This window comes from Bos indicus x Bos taurus, chromosome 8, assembly GCF_003369695.1.
Source record: "Bos indicus x Bos taurus breed Angus x Brahman F1 hybrid chromosome 8, Bos_hybrid_MaternalHap_v2.0, whole genome shotgun sequence".
Classification (NCBI taxonomy): domain Eukaryota; kingdom Metazoa; phylum Chordata; class Mammalia; order Artiodactyla; family Bovidae; genus Bos; species Bos indicus x Bos taurus.
The window spans coordinates 99,677,749-99,702,165 of NC_040083.1; the positions used below are offsets into that span (position 1 = coordinate 99,677,749).

A 24,417-nucleotide genomic window follows, 5' to 3' on the forward strand; every position below is an offset into this window, starting at 1 on the left:
GTATCCCACGGAATCCCTGGCATCAGTTCATGTAGGAGGTGGAGTCAGAAGATTTTATGGGCCTGGCTTGAGCTTTTCAAAGTGCTTCTTGGCTACCCACTTACACCCTGCTCTTCATCAGGCCAGTGTCCCCAACGCATGCGCCAATCCAGAGCAGTACACTCAAAATTGATCATCTGGACTGTCCTGGGGTCCTCTCTTCCTGCTCAAGCAAGTCAGAGTGAATTGGATCGGAGGTCTGTTTGCTGCACAGCCTGACTTTGTGCTTTCGAAGAAGCCTAAGAAAGTACCATTTGTGAGTTTTCAGGCTGTCGGTTCATAGTGACACTGATAAGCATGATGATGAGGCCTGTTGTGTGGATGAGAGTCTAAACCTTCTAGAGCCTTCCACTGGTTCCCTTGCAATCCACAGGTCCTGACTCAATAGGATCAGACCTCTTTTCTGTTGGTAAGTGGTAGATCCTTTTGCTGAGTTTTGTTCAAGCTCATCAGGTATTTCATGGAAGGGGTACCTTTGATTGTTGGGCTTTTTGTTCTTCTCCAGAGTTGTGAGTGTTGTCTTGGGGAAGTAAAGCCTTCCTGTGGGACATCTCTTGCCTTTGAGTGGAGAAGAACTTGGTGGGTGAGCTTGTAAAGAGGGCCCAGCTCCATGCTGAGTCCTCTTGCTGACCTCAGATGCTCAGGCCTGGCCTGAGGGCTGGAACTAGGTGACAGAGGGAGGGGATCCCGAGGCAGAAATGGCACTTGGGTCCAGGGTTAAAGATTGCTTTGCAGAATTATCCTGCATCCCATCTTCCCAGCACTCCCTGTATTTATTTATTTTCTAAAAAAAATTTTTTTGTTTTTTTGGCCACACTCCATGGCATGTGGGATTTTGATTCCCTGACCAGGCAGGGATCGAACCCTTACCCCCTGCATTGGAAGCAGAGTCTTAAACCACTGTATCGCCAGGGAAGTCCCAGCAGCATTACTGGGACATACTTTAAACATTAGTGAGATGTGGTGTTTTTGCTTACAGAAGACTAGACTTAGCAAACCCAAAATATTATTTTTAAAACTTGACTCAAAGCTTTGAACTACATTTCAAGAACAGAGAAAATTGATTCAAATTCACTGAGTCCCTGTTTGTGTATCTGTCCAGCTGTCTGTCTGATAGGTGGATGGGAAGCTACTTGATTGACTCCACTGCACAATTAAATTGAGTGCAGCGCAAAAAAAAAAAAAAAAAAGACTTGTTTAGAATAACAAATCAGGTCAGCCTCCAATTCTTGCCCTCTGCTTGCTAATCAGAGCTTGGAAAACTTTTTAATGGGGTTTTCCTATGACATATCCTGTCTGTGACACAGTTCATGAAACTCTATGACATTTGACTCCCAGAGAGGAATTTGGTTACTCATAGAGTGTTTCACAACTTTTCTGGGAATAGACAGCTCATGGAAGGAAAATGTCCATCTATAACAGATTACAGTGTCACACGATTGTGTAGTGTGAGCATATGATACATTATAGCATAAAAAGCATAACTTCCTCCAGGGAAGGTCACGTTTGAAGCACACTTGTCCATCATGGCTGAGTAAAGGAGATGGAAATTGGAGATTGAGAGGTGTTGGAATACCTAACAAGTAGACAAGATGGTCTTTTTTAAGTCTGCATGTATTTCAAGGTAAAATTTGTAACATTTATTGATGTATGATTACTTTCAGTGATTACTTTTCTAATTATAAAATTAATACATGCTCAATAATACAAACCTTTATAAAAGTTATGTTTCACTTCAGCTTATCACTCTGCCCTCAGCATTGAGTTTCCCCATTCTCCAAGGTTGACCAGTTAATATATTGATGTGATTCTTTCAAATAATATGTATATAAATGGTATCCTTGGCTTTGAGAAAGTGATTAATCTTCAGGTGTATAATCTGCCATCATGGTCCCAAATTTCCTTTTAGTTCTTGCCCATATCACTATTTATGTTTTAATGTGCTTAATTTTTTTACAAGTTAATATATGCACATGGTTGAAAATTCAAAAGGTGTAGAAGGGAACACAGTGAAAAAAAGTACTTATACATTATACATACCTGGAAACTAATATAAATATGTGCATGTGTGCGTGCTAAGTCACTTAAGTCATGTACAATTCTGTTCACACTCATTTTTTTGTTAACAGCTACCTCACATGTCCAGTCCACCCCATTCCAGAGAAAACCATTGTTCTCTCTTTGACAGTTACGCTTTCTGGGAAGATGCCCTGGAGAAGGGAGAAGGCAAGAGAGAAGGACCATTCTAGTCCTCTTGCCTGGAAAATGCCATGGACGGAGGAGCCTGGTGGGCTGCAGTCCATGGGGTCGCTAAGAGTCGGACACGACTGAGCGACTTCACTTTCACTTTTCGCTTTTATGCAGTGGAGAAGGAAATGGCAACCCACTCCAGTGTTCTTGCCTGGAGAATCCCAGGGATGGGGAAGCCTGGTGGGCTGCTGTCTATGGGGTCACACAGAGTCAGACACAACTGAAGCGACTTAGCAGCAGCAGCAGCAGCCCTAGAGAAGGGAATAGCAACCCACTCCAGTAGTCTTGCCTAGAGAATTCCATGGATAGAGGAGCCTGGTGGGCTATAGTCCATGGGATTGCAAAGAGTTGGACACCAATGAGTGACTAATACACATACACACATCTATTACATATACATTAGATACACCTAGAAACTAATACAAATATATATAAACTATACAGTCACCTTCATTTTTTGTTAACAACTAAAGTAGCATGGCATGTACACTGTCCTGTACCACTTGTCACTTAACAGTAGATCTTTGAGATTGTTCGATGCCAGTTCTCAGAGAGCCGGGAGCTGTACTCTTAAAGGTTGCATATAATATTCCATTTTATGAATAGTCCAGGCCTCTAACTTGTAGTCTTTTATTTGGCCACCTCACGCGAAGAGTTGACTCATTGGAAAAGACCCTGATGCTCAGAGGGCTTGGGGGCAGGTGGAGAAGGGGACGACAGAGGATGAGATGGCTGGATGGCATCACCGACTCAATGCACATGAGTTTGGGTGAACTCCGGGAGTTGGTGATGGACAGGGAGGCCTGGCGTGCCGTGATTCATGGGGTCGCAAAGAGTCGGACACGACTGAGCGACTGAACTGAACTGAACTGATTATTGCAAGAAGTGTGGCATTGAAGATCTTTGGATAGAGGTCATTTTATACACATGCCACTATTCCTGAGTATAAATGCTTGAAAGTAGAATTACTGGGTGAAGAACATTGCATATTTTTAAGCTGGATGCATATGCCAAATTGCCGTGCAACTTCATGGGATTCGACGAGGGTACCTTTTTCCTCCCTTACTGATAACTAATTTTCTTGGTGAAAAATTTATCGCATAGTTTAGCTTTTCTTTTATGTGAGTGGGATTAGGAATCTTTTTCTAAGAATAATGTATATATTTTTTGTGTGTCAGCTATTTTCCATGTCTTTTGTCCATTTTTTGTGTTTGGGTTGTTAGTCTTTTACCTATGGTTTGTACAAATTCTTTATAAATCATGAATATTAAACTCTTGTGACATGTTGTAACTATTTTCTCAGTTTATTTCGATTTTAGCCACCATTCACTGAGTCCTTTTATTGTAGGACAAAGCCCCTAGTGGTCATCGTACTTCATGTCAGCTCCCTAAGGTAGCAGAAGTTTTGTATCCTTTTTTACAGAGAGAGGCCCAGGTGTGTTGGATACCAAAGCCCATTCTTAACCAGAACTTTGTACCCCTCTATACACAATATATTAATATAGCATCATTCCAGGTTGCCAGGTACTTTTGGAACTATCCTTTCTAAAGTTTGACCAGCATTCCATCAGTTCAGCAAATTGCAGTTTTCAGGTGCTGATTTTAATGACCACACATTTTCACTGCCGGCAGGTTTTTACTTTTCTAGACAAAATTGCCATCGATGCATTTCTCCTAAAGCTTTGCTCTCCAAGATGCACCATAATGGCACCAGTATTCCTGCAGGAGATAAGGGTACAGTGTCTGAAGGAGCTAACAGAGGGACCTTTTGAATCTATGATCCTTGATGGAGGGACCCAAAACAGACTCAGGGCAGAAATGAGGTTCCCAGCTTAGGGGTACTGTACTGGCCTTCTAGACTTTTCAGCCCCTTTCCCATGCACGGTCATCACTAGCTGCCTCTGGTTGTGGAATGAAGCCTACCACATATTTCGATTCCAGATTCTCCTCCATTCGAAAGCCGCCTTTTTGATCTCTACTGGAGGCAGGTTAGAGGGTGCAGTGGAAAGGCGAAGGGCAAGGAAGTTGGTGAGCGATTCCTTTTTCTGTAGAATTGTATTTCTTCCAGGAATAAATGCGACCATGGTACATGATGGGTGGCCTGTACTTTCTCGTGTGTTCTCCCACACCCCCTGCTCTGTGGCTTTCAGGGTCCTGAACACTGAGGAGGTGCCACTGAGTCTAGATTTCCTGCAGCCTTTTAAGGGAAGTTACTGTTCTGTTCCTGTATCATCCCTTTTCTCTCGATAAATTAAGGTCTGGTTATGTTAGCTTCCCGTGTGCCTGTGCTCAGTCGCTCAGTTGTGTCCAACTCTGCGACCCTTTGGACTGTAACCAGCCAGGCTCTTCTGTCCGTGGGATTATCCTGGCAAGAATACTGGAGTGGATTGCCATTTCCTCCTCCAGGGGAATCTTCCCAACCCAGGGCCAGGGCTAGAACCCGCATCTCCTGCATTGGCAGGTGGATTCTTTTAGCAGGGCCTCCTGGGAAGTCCCTTAGTTCCCTACACTTCAAGCCAATTAGAGATTCTTCTGGGTAAACAGCTCCTATTTTAAATTGTAAGTATTCCCATCAAATTTACGTCTAAGTGCAAATTCCTTTAAACCCCTTGGCTCCATGCTGAGATGTGGCACCTTTTGGAGGTGGGACTGGAAGGAGGCACCCCCCTAAAGGGGGGGAGGGCAGCAGCCCAGAAAGGAGGAGGCGGCCATAGCCATTTAGAAAGGACATGTGGAGATGCCCCAGCTGACATCTGAGGAAGCTGATGTCAGAAGGAAGGCCCAAGCTTCCTTCAGCGTGTTGCTTGAATTAGGTCTCGGAGCAATTTGAAAAGCTGCCAACTTCCATCTTCTCTGCACCGTGGAGAGGGTGCCTACCCCATGCTGACCTCACCCCTCCCTATTTTACAGTTCCAGGCAGCAGGCTGGGTAGGACCATTTGAAGCCAGCCTCTCCCTCCATTGTCTGCTGCATCTCAGCAAGTCCATTTGGAACATTCTATCACACTGAAGGTACATAAATGGGATGGCTCTATTTAGCAGAATAAACTCCATCAACTAAAGAGATAAAGTTCTGACCAGGGGAATGTCAGAGACAGAGCGGAGTTCCTTCCCGGAATCCTTGAAATCTCTTGGCAAAGGTTTTGAGCAGTTTCAAAGAAAGCAGCTGCCCCCATCTGCTATCTGGCTTTCTCTTGACACTGCCCTCATGGTCACCAGGCTCAGAACGATCCTGGGCTTCACCTCTGTCCAGGGGCCATGCCAGTGTCACAGAACAACAGAGTTTAGGGGCAGAAAGGAGATGCAGTTGGAAGGGTTCATCTAGCTTGGCTCCTTTATTTTACAGAGCAGAAAACAGACCCAGAAGAAAAGCCTGGTCTTCCTAGGGTCATGGAGAAGCAGGCATGTGGTTTCAAAGGCAGTCTGTTACTGCCTGCAATTTGCTTTTTAATTCTTCCCCTTTGATTCTTAGCCTACTTGCTGGGTCTGCTCCATCCTGAACTGCCACGGGTGCCTTCCAGGGGACAGAGCCCTGCCTCATGGGTGGGATTTGTGGATTCCAGCCAGATCTCTGTTCCCAACCAGCTGTGTGACCTGGGGGAGGGTGTGACTCCTGAGGCTGAGGCCCGCCCCTTGGTGGAATGGGTGAGGATCTCCACCTTGCAGCTGGTCAAAGGAGGGTAGAGAGAAATTATGTGAGCGTGTGTGACCCAGGGCGGCCCCCAGGAGGCGGGCAGTAGACCTTCGCTGAGTGACGATCGCAGTAGCATTGATGACCTTCCCACCCCAGCTGCTCGGTCCTCACAAATTGCACTTTGCTTCCCAGCCAACCAGGACCAAGTTTCCAAAGCGATTCCTTGCTCCCAGTGCAGGGCACCTCAGAGACTAAAACAGATCAGGCTACAGCAGCTGGAGAATTAAACTGGCAGTGCAGTTTGTTTTCATAAACTCAGAAAACCACCCCCAAACATGGAGTCTGTGATGCGAGGGAGGAGGATGGACATGTAGCCTCGAAGTGTAGATACTGCTGAATTCTGCTCTGTCCCTTCCCATCAGGAGACACTCCCCACCCACCCATCTCGCTGCCTCTAGAATCATCCCCTGCTAACAACTCAGGTGACTGCATTTGTAATTTTGTGGTCTCCATCTAGCTTGCCAACTTCATTTCTCCCTCTGCCTCTGAGAACAAACCATTTTTTCTGGAGCATCTTGCAACAGAGCATTTTTCCTAATTTTACCATATTTTTGCAGCCAGAGGGAGGGGTATGTGGTGTGTACCAATGTGAGTGATGCATGTGCATATGTGTGTGTGCACAGGTGTGTGTATGTGTGAGCATGGGTATTGCTTTGCTGGGCCTGTTGTGACAGCAGACCACAAAGTGGGCAGCTGAAGCAACAAATTTATTGTTGCACAGTTTGGAGACAAGACATGTCAAACCAAGGTGTTGGTGGAGTTGGTTTCTTCGAGGGCTATAGGGAAGGCTTGTTCAAACCCCTCTTCTTGGTTGACGGACCCCTGTCGTCTCTCCCGGCCGCTTCATATTCTTTCTAGGCGTGCCTCTGTGTCTAAAGCTCTTCTTTTTATAAGGACACTAGTCACACTGGATTAGGGTCCACCTGAATGACATTACTTGACTTGATAACCTCTGTAAAGACCTTTGAAGTAGTTTGAGGTCCTGCACGTTAAGACTTCTGGAGAAGGCAATGGCACCCCACTCCAGTACTCTTTCTTGCCTGGAAGATCCCATGGACGGAGGAGCTTGGTGGGCTGCAGTCCATGGGGTCGCTAAGAGTCGGACACGACTTCACTTTCACTTTCACTTTTCACTTTCATGCATTGGAGGAGGAAATGGCAACCCACTCCAGTGTTCTTGCCTGGAGAATCCCAAGGACTGGGGAGCCTGGTGGGCTGCCGTCTATGGGGTCGCACAGAGTCGGACACGACTGAAGTGACTTAGCAGCAGCAGCAGCATGTTAGGACGTCAACTTACGAAGTTGGGTTTGAGGGAACCCAATTCAACTCATAACAATGTGCATGTATATCTGTGTGTTTGTGTAATAAACCATGACATCTCAAACTCCAGTCAAGAATGTATCTGCTACTTAGGTACTAGCACTTTAAGAGCACATGCAGTACTCCCTGGTGGTACAATGGTTGAGAATCCGCCTGCCAGTGCAGGGGATATGGGTTTAATCCCAGTCCAGGAAGATTCCACATGCCCTGGAGCAACCAAGCCCGCACATCACAACCGCTGAAGCCCACTTGCTCTTGAAGCTGCAAGAGCACATATGATTTCCTCTTTTGCCAACACGGGAGATTTAAAACAATTTTTTACACACCTTGTGGGTATACTGGGGCAGGTGTGAGTATGTAGTGGGTCCTGGTACCACTCCTGCCTCTTGGCTCAAAATCACTTCTTCATGGAGGGCCGTGCCTTGCTGTCTCATTCCCGAGCAGAGCAGTGGCAATCTGGGTTTGGGATGTCCTCTCCACATTTTACTTTAGACCCTAAGTAGCATCTTTAAATGCATTTGGCCCTACAGTAGAACATTCCAGTTATTCCAAAGGGCATGGCAGCCTAACATCAGAGTTTCCATAGCATAGCGCTCCCTGGAGACTTGGGTATCACCCAGTCACCGAGAAACTCCCGGATATTTCTAAATAAAATTCAGCTCATTAAAAATGTCATGTGGATGTTGTAAACAGTTAAAGTACACTAAACATTAAGCTTCCCTGGTGGCTCAGAGGGTAACGTGTCTGCCTGTAATGCAGGAGACCCGGGTTCGATCCCTGGGTCGGGAAGATCCCCTGGAGAAGGAAATGGCAACCCACTCCAGTATTCTTGCCTGGAAAATCCCATGGACGGAGAAGCCTGATAGACTACAGTCCATGGGGTTGTAAAAAGTCGGACACGACTGAGCGACTTCACTTCATACACGTAGCTTCCTTGTCAAAAGAGACTGCCCGGGCTTCATCCACGCTGGTGACTCCTTCCCAGACTTGTGTTCCCGGGAGAGTCGCAGGGATCTTCGATGCTGACCTGCCACCGTCTTTGGACTGTTCGCTGCTTCACCAGGGTGGCTGCTCCCAAACTGACCCCAAATAGATGGCCCCACGGGACTATACTTGATATCTGTCCTCCTCTTTCTATTTAGTTCACTGTGAATCTCTGTGCTCTTTGTCTCTTCTAAAATCTTAACGGAAGAAAATGAGTTCTGCATGGCCCTGATAGCCCTGGGATTCTGATTGACTTTCCAGTCAGCCAAAACCCTAAATTATGCCCCAGGCTTTCCAGGTTAACCCAGGGTTCTGGGTGACCAGGCGAGTGGAAACTCGTCCACCCTGAGGCAGTGCTGGGAACCACTCATTAACAAAGCATGAGCCTTAGTGTGTTGTGGTAAGGGTCTGCTTCTCTGGTGAAAGAGCAAGGGATGTATGTGAGGCAGCTGTGCCTCCCCAAGGCACACGTGGATCTTTTCTTTTTTTATTCGTGGCAGAAGATACTAGTTAGCCCTGAGAAAGGGGAAACCACTCCCCTAGACATCCCATGAATTTAGCACTCATCCCTGTCTTCAAGTTCTGTCCCATTTCAACATGGGATATAATGTAACCACTGAAAATATATCAGACCCTGACCCTTAAAGGACATAGAAAGTGCTTGTGAGATAATGTGAAGTGAAAAAAAAATTTGGCTACAAGATTGCCTATAGTGTGGTCTCAACTCTATGAAATACCTATTTCTAAAAGGAGACTGCATGATTAGCTCCCTTCCTCTGAGTGGAGGGAAGATGAATGACTTTTATTTTCCAAATTTTCTACAGTGAGCATTTATTATTTTATACACACACATATAAACCCTAAAACGAAGTTGCTCAGTCATCCGACTCTTTGTGACCCCATGGACTGTAGCTTACGAGGTTCCTCCATCCATGGAATTTCCCAGGCAGGAATATTGGAGTGGGTTGCCATTTCCGTCTCAAACACACATACGTAAGCTGTCCTAAGAAGTTCCTCTAACTGGATGCAGTCTGTTTACCTGGATCTTCAGGATCTGTGAGTTTGTTGGGTTTTTTTTTGCTTTGCTGCCTTTAACATCACTGAGATATTCATTCCCTGCCTGCCCAAGGCCCATATCTAACTTTCCAAGAAGACAGCCCTAACTGGTTCCTTTGAGCATCACTAGCCTCCCACCTTCCCACTCAGCCCTGGACGCAGGGAGTGAACGAGCGCGGCCTCTGGCTGACTGGCTGCTGCCCTCCAGGCTCGGGCCAGCTAGGGAGGGGCCGGACCTCTTTGAAGGGGGTTAAAGTCCTTCTTTGTGTGAATGGCCTTTGAGGGAGCGGAGGGAGGGCCAGCCGTGACCTCACAGTCTTCTGTCAGGAGACTCAGAAGGAATTTGTCCAGCTTGAGCCAGGGCGCAGGAAACTGCCTGGAAAAAGAGGCAGTTCTGAGCGGGGACGTGTGAAGCGGGCACTCTGGGCAGGGTAAGCCGAGTCTGCTGACCTAACTTACTGTCCTTTGCTTTCTGATCTGCAAGGAGAGGGTTCCCTCGTGAGGCCAGAGTCTTTATGGAGGAGGCACTCAGGGCAGGGACTGCAGCGCTGTGCTGTGGACGCCTTTCCTGCTGGAGAGAGAGTGGGCAGCCGGGCTTGGACAGGAGACTTGCTCCTTTTCTGACTAATCTTGTCAGACTCCCAGCTTTCATGCTAACCGGCAGAGCAGGAGCTCCGCACCACACATACAGCGCGGGCAAAGGCGCACACCTCTTTGCCAGATAATGCTTTGAAGGTGGTGCATGAGTATGTGCCTGTGCATGCCTGAGTGTGTGTGTGTGTCCCCTTTTCCACATCAGAACCAAGTGGCCCACCAGTCCTGGTGACTGTTTATCTTGTTATTTAATCTACAAGCCCCCATTGCAGAATGTGGCACATTCATAGAGTGACTTGAGGCTTTGCGGGGGAACATGTATCCCCATATGCTTGGGACCCAGGGCTATGGGAAGAAAACTGCATCAGCTCTCTTCCTAAGTACAGGACTCATCCGTGGACAAAGAGTTAATCTCGAAAGCCTCTGGCACCGTTTGCTCCTGGCTCTGCGTTCACACTGTGGATTTTTTGCCGGGTCCACGGTGGAGCCCAGCTTTTGCTCTCTGCCATTACTGGTTGGCCAGGCCTGAATCCAAGATCCCGAACTATTTTAAAACTAAGAAGGACACAGCTAAGTTATACAGGACTAAAGCCAGGGACTTGCTTTCAGCAGAATCAGTTACCCTAGAAATTTCAGGCTGCAGGAGCCAGAGTTCCCTCTGTGGCCTTGACCTTGGTTTATTCTGGAGGTGGGGGACTGTTCTATGAGATAGTTTCAGAGTGAAAAGGGTCTTCTGTGGGAAGAGCATCTGAGGACTCCTTGATAAAGAGCTTGGAGTGTATCCCATCAAGGAAGAAGCAAAACTTGCCTTTCTTGGAGATGAAATAAGTCATCTCGCCTCATTCAGGGGAAATCTCCCAGTGCTTCTCAATCCCTTTGGTAGGGAATGGGTCTCCAAGTGACTGAAGAAAATAAGCCTTTCACTAGCTGCTGCAGAAGAGGCAACAGCTTCTTTCCTTGCCTCCTCCCATCACACCCCCATCACACATACACTTTTTCGTTTCTTTCAGAGAGAGCCCAAGCTGTAAATGTGTTCATCAAATCACACCTTAACATCTTCCAGATGTGCAGCCTGACATCTGAGCCACTGACTTTTCAGCAGGGTGAAGGGGATGCTATTAATAGGGCAGGCTGCAGTCGTGGGGAGATTCCCCTTACATTACAAAGGGACCACTTCTTTATCAGGATTGCCATCGAGTCAAGACATAGCCCAGCCTTGTTTCCAATGGAAGGGGGTTCCAGAAGTGTTTTCGTGCCGTCGTCTGCAAGCCTGGACCTGAGACCTGAGCCAGAGAGAATAGCAGGAGGGTGATTGCTAAGTTGACCAAGACCATAGAAGCTCTCAGAAAGAAAAGCTGAGCCTGTAGGAACAGAAAGTTCTTTTTAGGACTGTCAGAGTCACATTTAGCCATAATGGCTTCATGGCAGGAGGTCAGTGGAAGGGGGTGGGGTGGGGGGAGGAAACCCTAGAGGCAGAGTTAGTATTAGCCCTCTCTATTAGGGGTCATGTCATTATCCCTGAGCCCATCCAGTCTAAATTTAGCTGTAAGTACCCTGGAATGCTGGGGGTCTTAGATCTGCCTCTTGTCAGCCAGGAGCTGGGTCTCTGGCCTCCTTGGGGAGTGGCCCGCCTCCTGGCTTCCCACGGTCAACACCAGCCTGTAAGCCTTTGGTGTTACAGGCCGGAAGACGCTCTGCTGGGGTGGGGTGGGGCGAGAGGAAGTTCTGCCTGGGACTGGAATGCGGTCCAGGTTAACTCCGGGGTCGCGCCCCTCCACTTCCTGGCCCAGAAGCCTGGAGCCCAACCCAGGAAGCAAGCCATCCTCAGACATTCCCACTCTCTGTACCTTCACAGGGGTGGGTGGAAGGGGCCACTCAGAGTCCCAGCGGCTTCTCTAGTTGGGGTGGGGGTGGGAGAGGAGGTGCAGGCCAGCTACTGAGGAACCCTGGTGCTCCCAGCTTCCTTCATCCGTTCTCAGCCTGCCCCATCTGCCACCTTGAACAGACCAGGCGGTTTCCTTCTAGTTACTGTTGTAGCACTCTCTCCACTTGTTGTCTCTGCTATCTTTATGTGAATCTGTCCTCTCTCTCTGTCTGCAAGGCTGTAAGCTCCCTGCTGCAGCGTGAGGTGCACTCCAGAGCCCTAGGGTCCTCCCAGGGCCCTGGCACATGGCTTGTCACTCTACAGGTTCTCAGGATGCGCCGCAGAGATCCACTATTACCTCTTCAGCCTCTGTGCTCCCCTTCCACGCTCCTTGGGTTCCCTTGGGCTTCGGTCTGTCTCCCCTAGACCTCCCGACTGGTGCTCCACCCCATGCCTCCACAGCTGATGAACCTCAGCAGCCCCGGGTGGACATCTTCCCAGTGTCTGGGCATCATCCCCCTGCCAGGTCGCACCCTCTCCTCCCATTTGCCATCCTGATGGAAACTTTAGCCAGAAAATAAAGAGTCCTGAATAAACCATTAACAACAGCCACTCATGGCCTATGGAACACAGCAGTTGTGCCCTGTGTCTTAAAAACTCGACTTAGGAAAGAGAGGCAGGACAAGAAAAGGAAACAGATGCCCTCTGGTTTCACAGCCACGAGGAAGTTTTTCTTCGTACTGTGCCCCTCTTCCTAGGCCAAGAATGAGTTCATACTTTTGGTGGAACTTTAAAGTAACTAGATTAAAGGATCAGGTCACTAATTACCTGGGGAAATGTGTTTCTAATTTAAATACCGTGGCTTTAGTAGGAAGTAATCTGGGTTATTCAGAGCAGAGAAACCTGCTTGTGCAGCAGGCGGCTGATGTTTGAATGAATTTGGGTCACACAGTGCATTTAGGCTAGGAGCCTGGGAAGCTGGTGACAGATCTCGTTAACAGTAGAGTGTTGTGTTAGTTGCTCAGTCGTGTCCAACTCTTTGCGACCCCATGGACCGTAGGCTGCCAGGCTCCTCTGTCCATAGCATTCTCTGTCCATGGGATTCTCTAGGCAAGAATATTAGAGTGGGTTGCCACTCCCTTCTCCAGGGGATCTTCCCAACCCAGGGATCGAACCCAGGTCTTCTGCATTGCAGGGGGGTTCTTTACCGTCTGAGCCACCAGGGAAGCTCAAGAGTAGGGTAGGGAGGTAGAGAAGTGACAAGCACACCAGACTGGGGAAGTGAGTAGAAGCATCTACTTCTCACTTGACCTTGTAGCAAAGGACACCTTTCTGGCGTCCCCCTGGGCCCAGCCAGATCTGCTAAGGAAGATGCATTGCCTTCACAAGTTCTTTCTGTGCCTGATGCCCCCAGCCACAGGCCCAGGTAGGTGTCCTGGGAAGAAAGAGCACACAGTCATCCGTGGCCTAACTGAGCAGGCCGCAGGGCCCTGGTGTATCCTCTCTGCAAATCAAATGGCTCCTAGCACCTCACCTGTGCTGCTAACTGGTGCTGGGGACAAGTCGCAGCCTTGTCCACCGCCATGACTGTGATGTGGGATTTCAAGTTTTGCCTCTGGATGGCATCACAGGAAGCAGAGGACCCGCCGCAGAGGCCAGATCCGCACACTGAGCAGGAGGTCCGCATCCCCAACTCTATCCAGAGGGTCCTGCAGGTAGAGCAGAAGACAGGAACTGAAACTTAGGTCTCCAGGGCATCTGGTTGGTTTTGAAAGGGGTCCTCGACTTGTGAAGCCCAGTTGTATACTGTGACTTCTAGAGATTCAAGTGTGCAAACCATCAGCCCGAAAGTCACGCAAATGATCTTCAGATCCATACACCTTCATAAGACTTCCCTTGTCATTTTGGAAGCTTCCAGTCATGGAGAACACCTTTTGAGGTACTGGGATAGAATTCAGAAGAACTGACCTTCCTTCAGGTCCTGGCTGTGCCATTTATTAGCCAGGGGATCCTGGGACAATCTCTCTAAACCTCTTTTTTTGGTTTTAATTTTTACTTTTTTAAATTATGAAAGTGTGATAACACATTTATATGAGACTTAGAAAATACAGAACAAAGTTACATATAGTTCCACTATGTGCATGCATGCATTGTCGCTTCAGTCATGTGCTACCCTCTGGACTGTAGCCCGCCAGGCTCCTCTGTCCATGGGATTCTCCAGGCAAGACACTGGAGTGGGTCGCCACGCCCTCCTCCAGGGGATCTTGGAACCTACATCTCTTATGTCTCCTGCATTGGCAGATGAGTTCTTTACCACTAGCACCACCTGGAAATTAATTGGGAGTTTCAATATCAAACTCTCAAAAATTAATAGGATGAATATACAGAGAAGTAGAAGGATATATAATACACTTGATCTAAACCTTTTATTCTCGCCTTAATTATGCCAATTAGCACAAGCCTCAGGGGCCCTTTGGAGAAGGCAAAGGCACCCCACTCCAGTACTCTTACCTGGAAAATCCCATGGATGGAGGAGCCTGGTAGGCAGCAGTCCATGGGGTCGCTAAGAGTCGGACATGACTGAGCGGCTTCACTTTCACTTTTCACTTTCATGCATTGGAGAAGAAAATAGCAACCCACTCCAGTGTTCTTGCCTGGAGAATCCCAGGGACGGGGGAGCCTGGTGGGCTGCCATCTATGGGGTTGCACAGCGTCAAACATAACTGAAATGACTTAGCAGCAAGGGGCCCTTGGGAGTTAAAGAGAGCTAAACTGGAGGAGAGCAGGTGCCTATGGAACGTGGGATTTCTGATTAGATCCTGGCTGACCATTCTTGGCGTATGTGTTCCAGATTAGGGTGTCTGCTCCTGGAATGTAATTTAAGCTAACTTCAGACATACACACACACAGCTATATTATATTGTGTCTGCCTGAGTATTTTAAAGTAAATTGTAGACATCCTGACCAGCTGTTAGCTATTCTGGGAAACCAGGAGGCCAGCAGGGCAGGCAGATATTACATGCCAGATTGTTAGGTCTCCACCTAGAGATGCGATCCCCCTCCACCTGGGGAAATTCGATCCTTGGGTTGGGAAGATCCCCTGAGGAGAAATGGCAACCCACTCCAGTATTCTTGCCTGAGGAATCCCATGGACAGAGGAGCCTGGCAAGCTATAGTCCATGGGGGTCAAAAAGAGTCAGAACTGAGTGACTGAGCACACAGGTACACATGCGTACTCTATTTCAGAAAAGCTTAACAGTCCATTTAATGAATGTTCATTTTATCTGAATTTGGAGTCAGGCTAACCTTATCTGAAGCATGGAGAAAATTCTGGTCTTATCTTCAAAGGGAGCAGTGAGTATTTATTGGTTTAAATATGACATCATTTAATTGCATCAACCCACTCCAGTGTTCTTGCCTGGAGAATCCCAGGGACGGGGGGAGCCTGGTGGGCTGCGGTCTATGGGGTCACACAGAGTCGGACATGACTGAAGCGAATTAGCAGCAGCAGCAGCAGCAATGACATCAAACCCAGACTCCTGCCAGATCCTTGCATAGAGGGGTTCCTAGGCCACTTCCACTCACCTGGTACAATGATGTGGTGGCTTTGATCACATCAGGCCATCCAGCACAAAGGTAAATTCTGCCTGCTGAGACAGAACTCAGGAATTTGCTCTTTGGTTATAATTGTTCCCTAACTTTACAAAAACTCAGGAACTCTGAGGCAGACCTAAGCCAGCAATGCTGAGTTGTTTATCTCTTTAAGGACTCCTGCCCTAATTAGGGTTTAGAACTCTGCTCCCTGAGATAGATAGAATCAAGTCTCAGGAAGAATTTTCTGAATTTGTGGAAAGGAGCTGAGGCCTCATGTAACTAACAGGAAGGAGAGCCTCTTTCCTGTTTACACTCCACAGTGTCTAGATTTCTGTGGACAGTATTGGAAAGCAGTCACCTCAGATTACACTGAGACTCCAAATTTGCCTGTAATTAGCATTTTTTAAATGTTTGCCACATCTCAGACATAACTGGTGAGACTCATTATTTCCAACTCAAGGCTAAAGCTGTTTAGTTTTGTTTTTGATATTGCAAAAATGTACTGTCAAATGATGTTCTCAAGATATTTAAACTTTTGAATTGGGACAGTTGTTGCTAGTTCAGAATATATCCTTGGAAAAAGGATAGAGTTTTTAAAGTTCTTAAAAAAAAAAAAAAGAAGCTGTAGAGCATCTGCTCCTTCATTATCTGATGTGAGAACCATGAAGCATCCAGGAGAAGGGGATGATGCTGACAAAGTATTCCTGGGGATGCTGTGGAGACAGGCTTAGTTACTCCAATCTCTGTGATCAGCAACAAGAGGTTAATATAGGCAAGTGTTTCGCTTCACCTGACCAGACTAAGTAAACCCCAAAATAGATTTATGACTTCCTAGGAAGTATGGGAAATCCAGTTTTTGTTAAGAAAAGGGTGTTGTCTCCTGGAACTTATTGTTGCTGCTAATTTCATCATGGCCCTAAAGAATAAGCCTCCTGCATTTTAAATGAATGAATCCATGACTAACTGAACTATAGAATTAATTACATGCCTTTCTGCTTCTTTCAATGTCACAGTGCCCTTTTTCTTGTCATGTCAACTATTGTAAAGTGTTTTCTGTTTCAGTAGAGCAATATTTTTCACCATATTTCAGTCCCAGCAGCTTCCTACTATTTTCCTACCTATTTTCCCTCCCCAAAGCCAAAGGGATAGAAGGAAAGCTCTACTTACTCCCATGAAAATATTAGCAGTGAATCATTGGCCAAATGAAGCCGCAGGTGGGAGCGTCATGGCAGTCTGATTTTCACCATAGCAGTACTGTGTCTCTTTTTGTTGCTCAGCTTTCCATAGAGCAGGCTAATTTTGACCTAGGTTTTCCTGACGTTTGAATGGCAGCCAATAAGTTTCACGCATTCAAATTTCCTGTAATTCTTAAATGACGTAGAAGTTACTGACAATCTCTTTAACAGAAGAATGTTTAATTAATGTTCTTTAAAGGACAGTAGCAGTTGTCTTTGTCATGTCTTTTTAGTTCATTCTAAAGGGTGGCTCAGTGGTAAAGCATCTGCCTGCTAATGCAGGAGACACAGGAGATACAGGTTTGATCCCTGGATTGGGATGATCTCCTGTAGGAGGAAATGGCAACCCACTACAGTATTCTTGCCTTGGAGAATCTCATGGACAGAGGAACCTGCTGGGTTACAGTCCATGGGTTCACAAAGAATCAGATAGGACTGAGTGAGTGAGCTAAGATAAAAGAGCCACTAGTTAACGGTGGTCCCAAATAAAATAAAGATCAGATCAGATCAGTCGCTCAGTCGTGTCCGACTCTTTGCGACCCCATGAATTGCAGCACGCCAGGCCTCCCTGTCCATCACCAACTCCCGGAGTTCACTCAGACTCACGTCCATCGAGTCAGTGATGCCATCCAGCCATCTCATCCTCTGTTGTCCCCTTCTCCTCTTGTCCCCAATCCCTCCCAGCATCTGAGTCTTTTCCAATGAGTCAACTCTTCGCATGAGATGGCCAAAGTACTGGAGTTTCAGCTTTAGCATCATTCCTTCCAAAGAAATCCCAGGGCTGATCACCTTCAGAATGGACTGGTTGGATCTCCTTGCAGTCCAAGTGACTCTCAAGAGTCTTCTCCAACACCACAGTTCAAAAGCATCAATTCTTCAGCGCTCAGCCTTCTTCACAGTCCAACTCTCACATCCGTACATGACCACAGGAAAAACCATAGCCTTGACTAGACGAACCTTTGTTGGCAAAGTAATGTCTCTGCTTTTCAATATGCTATCTAGGTTGGTCATAACTTTCCTTCCAAGGAGTGTCTTTTAATTTCATGGCTGCAGTCACCATCTTAGTGATTTTGGAGCCCAGAAAAATAAAGTCTGACACTGTTTCCACTGTTTCCCCATCTATTTCCCATGAAGTGATGGCACCGGATGCCATGATCTTCGTTTTCTGAATGTTGAGCTTTTTAAGCCAACTTTTTCACTCTCCTCTTTCACTTTCATCAAGAGGCTTTTTAGTTCCTCTTCACTTTCTGCCATAAGGGTGGTGTCATCTGCATATCTGAGGTTATTGATATTTCTCCCAGCAATCTTGATTCCAGCTTGTGTTTCTTCCAGCCCAGCATTTCTCATGATGTACTCTGCATATAAGTTAAGTAAACAGGGTGACAATATACAGCCTTGACGTACTCCTTTTCCTATTTGGAACCAATCTGTTGTTCCATGTCCAGTTCTAACTGTTGCTTCCTGGCCTATATACAAATTTCTCAAGAGGCAGGTCAGGTGGTCTGGTATTCCCATGTCTTTCAGAATTTTCCACAGTTTATTGTGATCCACACAGTCAAAGGCTTTGGCATAGTCAATAAAGCAGAAATACATGTTTTTCTGGAACTCTCTTGCTTTTTCCATGATCCAGCGGATGTTGGCAATTTGATCTCTGGTTCCTCTGCCTTTTCTAAAACCAGCTTGAACATCAGCAAGTTCACGGTTCACATATTGCTGAAGAGAATTTTGAGCATTACTTTACTAGCGTGTGAGATGAGTGCAATTGTGCGGTAGTAGAGATTATAAATCTTAAGTATCAGACTTTGACAAAGACCAGATCAAGAGTGGAAGGTCCTTTGAGACCAGAAGGTTTTGACAAAGAAGGAATATTTATTATTATTGTCTATTATTGAAGAAGGAATACATATTATTTGATTGATTAAGTGTAAAGAAGAAGGTGGGAAACAGTGAAGGAAACCCTCCTCAGTTTGTGGATAACCTTCCAGTTCCTGGTTGACCAGTGAGAGTTTCTGAACATTCTGACAGCAATGCAGAGCATATGGCGTGAACTTCCATGTTTTTCTAGGTATTATGAACAAATCCATACTCATCACTTTTCTTGAAAGAATTCTGAAATTAATCCACTGAGGATTATCCCAGGTGGTGTTTTAATAGTATGTTCTAAATCTTTAATGTTTAAATAAAAAATTATATAATATTGCAATTTGCACTGTATTATATCCATAATAGCAGGTACCCTCTAGACCTAAGACGTGAAACAGAGCTGACAAAAGTATTAGTGAAATACTTGAGGGAACTCAAATTAAGCTCACAACTTACCGCTGCATTTTCTGAGATAAACCAGAGACCTTTGGCATGAAAAAATATGATCCTACAGTTTGAAAATTAATCTTAACTAATGCCAAATAAACTGACATGCAATAGATAACTAATGAAAAACATGATACATGTAAAAACATTAAAAAAGATAGTTTTCTTATTTAATCACAAAATTGGAGCTGTCACATATAAAGCATTTTAGGAACTAGATGGGAGGTGGTGTTGTCTAGCCTTTCAAAGCAACATTCACTCCTTAACTAAGGAGCATTGTTTTGATGTTGTTCCAGGGAATAGAACTGTGTGAGTCAGTGGCTTTGGTTCTGTGTTTATAATGCACATGGTCAATTTCAGCCATGCAGTGGGATACGGTAGCTCTCAAGGGGCCATTGAAGAGATTTACTGTTTTCCAGTATTTTATTTTGGAAAAATTTTCCTAAAAGTTTCCTGTCTACAGAATAATTGCATTACATCTGGCAGAGAATCATGTTTTCAAGATTGGTTCCTGCAAAAGGGCCTTCTTTTTTATAGCTGGGGACATTACAAATAGTTCTATTAACATTTCTACAGAAAATCTGCCATGAAATATTTTGAAAAGTTGTGGTACAATTGATACTTAATCTCTTCCACTTCAGAAATTATTTGAGCAATGTCATCAGATGATCCAAATCCCAGTTTACTTTTAAATGTAAAAATGGAACTAGCATTTAATTAAAATTTTATGGACACCAAGTAAGCAAAATGGAATCTGTAAAATTAAGAAAGTTTAGGTACTTGTTACTGTAACAAAATGAATATATGAAGGCCTTTTTAGAAGAGAAACCTTTATTCAAAAGATTCTGCCATTGTTGTTCAGTTTTCCTTCCAGTTAATTATCAGCTCATGTCTGAGGTTCACATCCATAAGCAATGAGGTCGTTAACTCTGATTTCTGTTTTCTCTTTATTCCAGAAGCCTCCCGAGCTTTCTGAGGATGATACCCGGCTAAAACACGAGAGAGACAACTGTAGTGCCAAAGCCCTGGAATCTATCACCAGCTCTCTTCCCCCAGATCACAAGAACATGGAAATTGAGGTCTCTGTTGCAGAATGTAAGAGTGTTACCGGAATCACCTCGACTCCACATTCCATGGACCACCCCTCCCCTTTCTACTCAACCCCCCACAATGGCCTCCTTGCTGATCACCACGAATCTCTGGATAATGACGTGGCCAGAGAGATCCGATATCTAGACGAGGTGCTGGAGGCCAACTGCTGTGATTCTGCTGTGGACGGAACCTACAACGGCACATCCTCCCCGGAGCCTGGAGCAGCCATCTTGGCCGGAAGCCCAAGTCCGCCCACCCCCGCGGCTGTCCAGCCGGAAGTCACCGAGACGGCAGCTGGCAGACAGGCTCCTCCGCACCTGGAGCTCCATCAAAGCGACTCTGACACCATGGCCGAGGGTAGAAGAGCCAACGGCCACCCCCCTGAGCAGCCCCGAGACGTACTGGGGGACAGCCTGCAGGTGCCCGTGAGCCCCAGCTCCTCCACCAGCTCACGGTGCTCCTCCCGGGACGGGGAGGTAACGCTCACCACGCTCAAGAAGGAAGCCAAGTTTGAGCTGCGTGCCTTCCACGAGGACAAGAAGCCCTCCAAGCTCTTCGAGGACGACGAGAGTGAGAAAGAACAGTACCGTGTCAGGAAAGTGAGGCCTTCAGAAGAGATGCTGGAGCTGGAAAAGGAGAGGCGGGAACTCATCCGGAGTCAGGCCGTGAAGAAGAACCCTGGTATCGCCGCGAAATGGTGGAACCCTCCGCAGGAGAAGACCATCGAGGAGCAACTGGATGAGGAACATCTGGAGTCGCACAAAAAGTACAAGGAGCGCAAGGAGAGGAGGGCGCAGCAGGAGCAACTGCTGATGCAACAGCAGCAGCAGCAGCCCCCACCACAGCTCTGCACGGCCCCCGCACCCTCACGGGAGCATCCCTCTGTGACTGACCACCCAAAGGAGGACATCGTCACGGAGCAGATAGACTTCTCCGCGGCGCGCAAACAGTTCCAGCAGATGGAGAATTCCAGGCAGACAGTGGCCAGGGGCCAGAGTACACCCAGGCTCTTCTCCATCAAGCCCTTCTACAAACCTCTGGGGTCCATCAACTCAGACAAGACACTGACCATCTCCAGACCAGCTTCTGTCGGGGCACCTCCTGAAGACTCCTCAGCAGCCAAGGGGCAGAAAGCCCACTGTGCCCCAGAGAGTCAGTCTTCTGGAGGAGGGGGCCAGGGCAGCACAGCTCCCCAGGGAAAGGAAGGGCCGTACAGTGAGCCCTCTAAACGTGGGCCCTTATCCAAACTCTGGGCAGAGGATGGTGAGTTCACGAGTGCTCGGGCCGTCCTCACCGTGGTCAAGGATGACGACCCTGGGATCTTGGATCAGTTTTCAAGGTCAGTCAATGTCTCTTTGACTCAAGAGGAGCTGGACTCTGGTTTGGATGAGCTGTCGGTGAGATCCCAGGATACCACCGTCCTGGAGACCCTGTCCAATGACTTCAGCATGGACAATATCAGCGACAGTGGGGCCTCCAATGAGACAACCAATGCCCTGCAGGAGAATTCACTGGCCGATTTTTCTCTGCCCCAGACTCCCCAGACTGACAACCCCTCAGAGGGCCGAGGAGAAGGGGTCTCCAAGTCATTCAGTGATCATGGTTTCTATTCCCCTTTGTCCACACTGGGAGACTCTGCGTCAGTTGATGACCCCTTGGAATATCAGGCTGGTCTCCTGGTGCAGAATGCCATTCAACAAGCCATCGCCGAGCAAATAGACAGAGCTGGGTCTGAAACCACCAAGGGTGGAGCAGAACAACAAGGACCTCAAGTAAGTCAAGAGAAAGCTGGCCCCAGGGCTCCCAGCTCAGAGAAGCCTCAGAGCATGTTTGAACCACCTCAGGTGTCCTCCCCTGTTCAAGAGAAAAGGGATGTATTGCCAAAGATTCTGTCTACTGAAGACAGGGTGCTCAGGGAAAGGGGGCCCTCCCAGCCACTGCCAGCGGTACAGCCCAGTGGCCCAATAAACATGGAGGAGACCAGGCCGGAAGGGAGCTACTTCAGCAAGTACTCGGAAGCGGCTGAGTTGAGAAGCACAGCCTCGCTCCTGGCCACTCAAGAGTCTGATGTAATGGTTGGGCCCTTCAAGCTGAGGTCCAGAAAGCAGCGGACTTTGTCCATGATTGAAGAAGAGATCCGAGCAGCCCAGGAAAGGGAAGAGGAGCTGAAGCGGCAGAGGCAAGTCTTGCAGAGTACCCAGAGCCCCAAGGCAAAGAATGCCCCATCACTGCCCTCCCGAGCATCGTGCTACAAAACTGCTCCAGGTAAGTGAAGTGTCGCAGGCCAGAGACAGATGCTGCAGAAATCGGTGTTGTTGATTCCAGCTTACAGCGTGGAGCCACCTCTGTGCGTGGCTATCTCAGTGTCATGGAGACACTGGTCCAGGGATCCCAGTGTTCAGAGGCACACAATGGGGATGTCAGAGTGTCTTCTGGAAGACCCTTGAGCCTGGATGGTGTTCGCCGTTGCCCAGAAGGTGTAATGGCTCCTTTCTTGTCCTTCTGCTCTGGCCTTCCTGTAATATGGAGAGTTGTTCTTTGTTTATTGTTCTCTCTTGGTTGAGCTAGGCTGTGTGTGGTGCCGACCTAGAGTCGGCTGTCGTGTGGACTGTGTTGACATCAGTAACTTGACCCTCTGTATCTGCAGTTAAATCAAGCCTATCTGGTTTGGGAATGTCTTCTCCTAACCCCTTCTGGATGCTGAGTCTCTTCCCAGCAATGACAGTTATGGGTTGGTATTGCAGATTGACGCATAGAAGATGTTTCTGTCCATCTTCTGTATAATGGGATTTGTCTTTCCTTAAATCACCATAAAGCAATTACTTTGGAATCAAGGTCATCATATCTATTTGTGTTCTGTGACGCTTTTGGAGAAGTTGAGTTCTCTATGTCAAAGACAAGCCTCTAATCTCCTCCCATTGCTTGGACAGTTCCCTATCTTGAATATTTTGTATAGATGGTTGATGTTAATTTCAGTGATAACTATTGTTGTTACCATTATGGATAACAGTGTGACCAGTAATTTTTATTTCCCATTTGGATATGATGTTACTTGGGGAACCGCACATCCTGCCACAGAGAAGGGCTGCTCAAAGTGTGGTCTGAGCTCATTTATGACTATTCTTGGTCCATGCTAAGCTCAGTCCAGACATTGGTAAAGAGTTTGAAAACTCTTGGAGCAATTTGATACTGTCTTCAAATCCAAGTGTAGGATTTTGTGTTTTTTTTTAAAGTATTGGTCCATAATGGACAGGGCAGAAAAACTATTCCTTCACTGGAGAGAATTTCAGAAGTGTTGCCTTGCCATATAATTACTGTATTTAGCTTGGTCTATTCAGACCTTGGGCTTCCCAGGTCTATTCAGACCTTGGGTTTCCCACGTAGCTCAGTCGATAAAGAATCTGCCCGCAATGCTTGAGACCTGGGTTCGATTCCTGGGTCAGGAACATCCCCTGGAGAAGGAAATGGCAATCCACTCCAGTATTCTTGCTTGGAAAATCCCAGGGACAGAGGAGGCTGGCAGGCTACAGTCCATAGGGTTGCAAGAGTCGTACATGACTTAGCACTATCTTTCTCCTTTTCTTCTTCTTCCAGACCTTAATCCCATCTTGATTCCTTAATCAAGATCAAATCTATAATGACACAAGTTAACTCTTTCCATATTAACCTTTAAATTTTGAAACAATCTCGAAGCTAAAGGAAAGTCCCCTAGTGAAGTACCAATATAGTTTTTATTTAGAAATGTATAAGAGTAAGCTGCCAACATGATGCTCAGTCACCCCCAGTTTTGTAGAATGTCCCTCAGTTTGGGTTTGTCAGATATTTTCACGTGATTATGTTTGGGTTATGCATCTTGGGTAGGAATAACACAGAACTGATGCTTATTCTCACAGTATTCAATCAGGTAGGATATCGTGTCAGTTTGTCCCATTACAGAGGCAGATGTTAACTTTTTTCACTTAATACTGATTTTGATGGCTTGATTGAAGGAGTGTTTGCCAGGCTTCTACATAGTAAAATTACTTTTTCTTTTTATGATTAACAAATATTCTGTGGGGAAATACTTTGGTGCTCTGTATGTAATCTTCATCCCTCTCTATAATAGATGGTCTCATGGATTCCTGTTATATTTAGTAGGTTATAATCCATTTCTGTTATTATTTTTATCCTTAACTACTCAAATATAGTTCATAGGAGCCCTTTCAAGCTCACTTTAGTGCCCTTTTGACATGTCTCCATTATTTGGGCATATCTTTACTTTCTGGTGCTGCAAAATGTTTCAGTCTCATCTTGTACTTTCCTAACCCTGGAATCAGCCCTTTCAATAAAGAGCATTAGTTGTTGTTAGTGGAGAATGGTGGTATTTTTAGTGGTATTTAGAAACCA

At 46.6% G+C, this 24,417-nt stretch overlaps 1 protein-coding gene across 9 annotated transcripts in view; it reads left to right on the forward strand.

The window, feature by feature from the left end:
- Positions 1-24,417, forward strand: part of AKAP2 (A-kinase anchoring protein 2) — a 515,799-nt gene that overhangs the window by 461,196 nt on the left and 30,186 nt on the right. For 8 of the 9 annotated variants that reach the window (XM_027550476.1, XM_027550479.1, XM_027550477.1 and 5 more), the window contains one exon: positions 19,896-22,296. In XM_027550476.1, the coding sequence (XP_027406277.1) occupies positions 19,896-22,296 (2,401 nt within the window). Of the gene's footprint in view, positions 1-9,679; positions 9,774-19,895; positions 22,297-24,417 lie in introns of those variants that run through there. The other variant, XM_027550483.1, reaches the window with a different exon arrangement.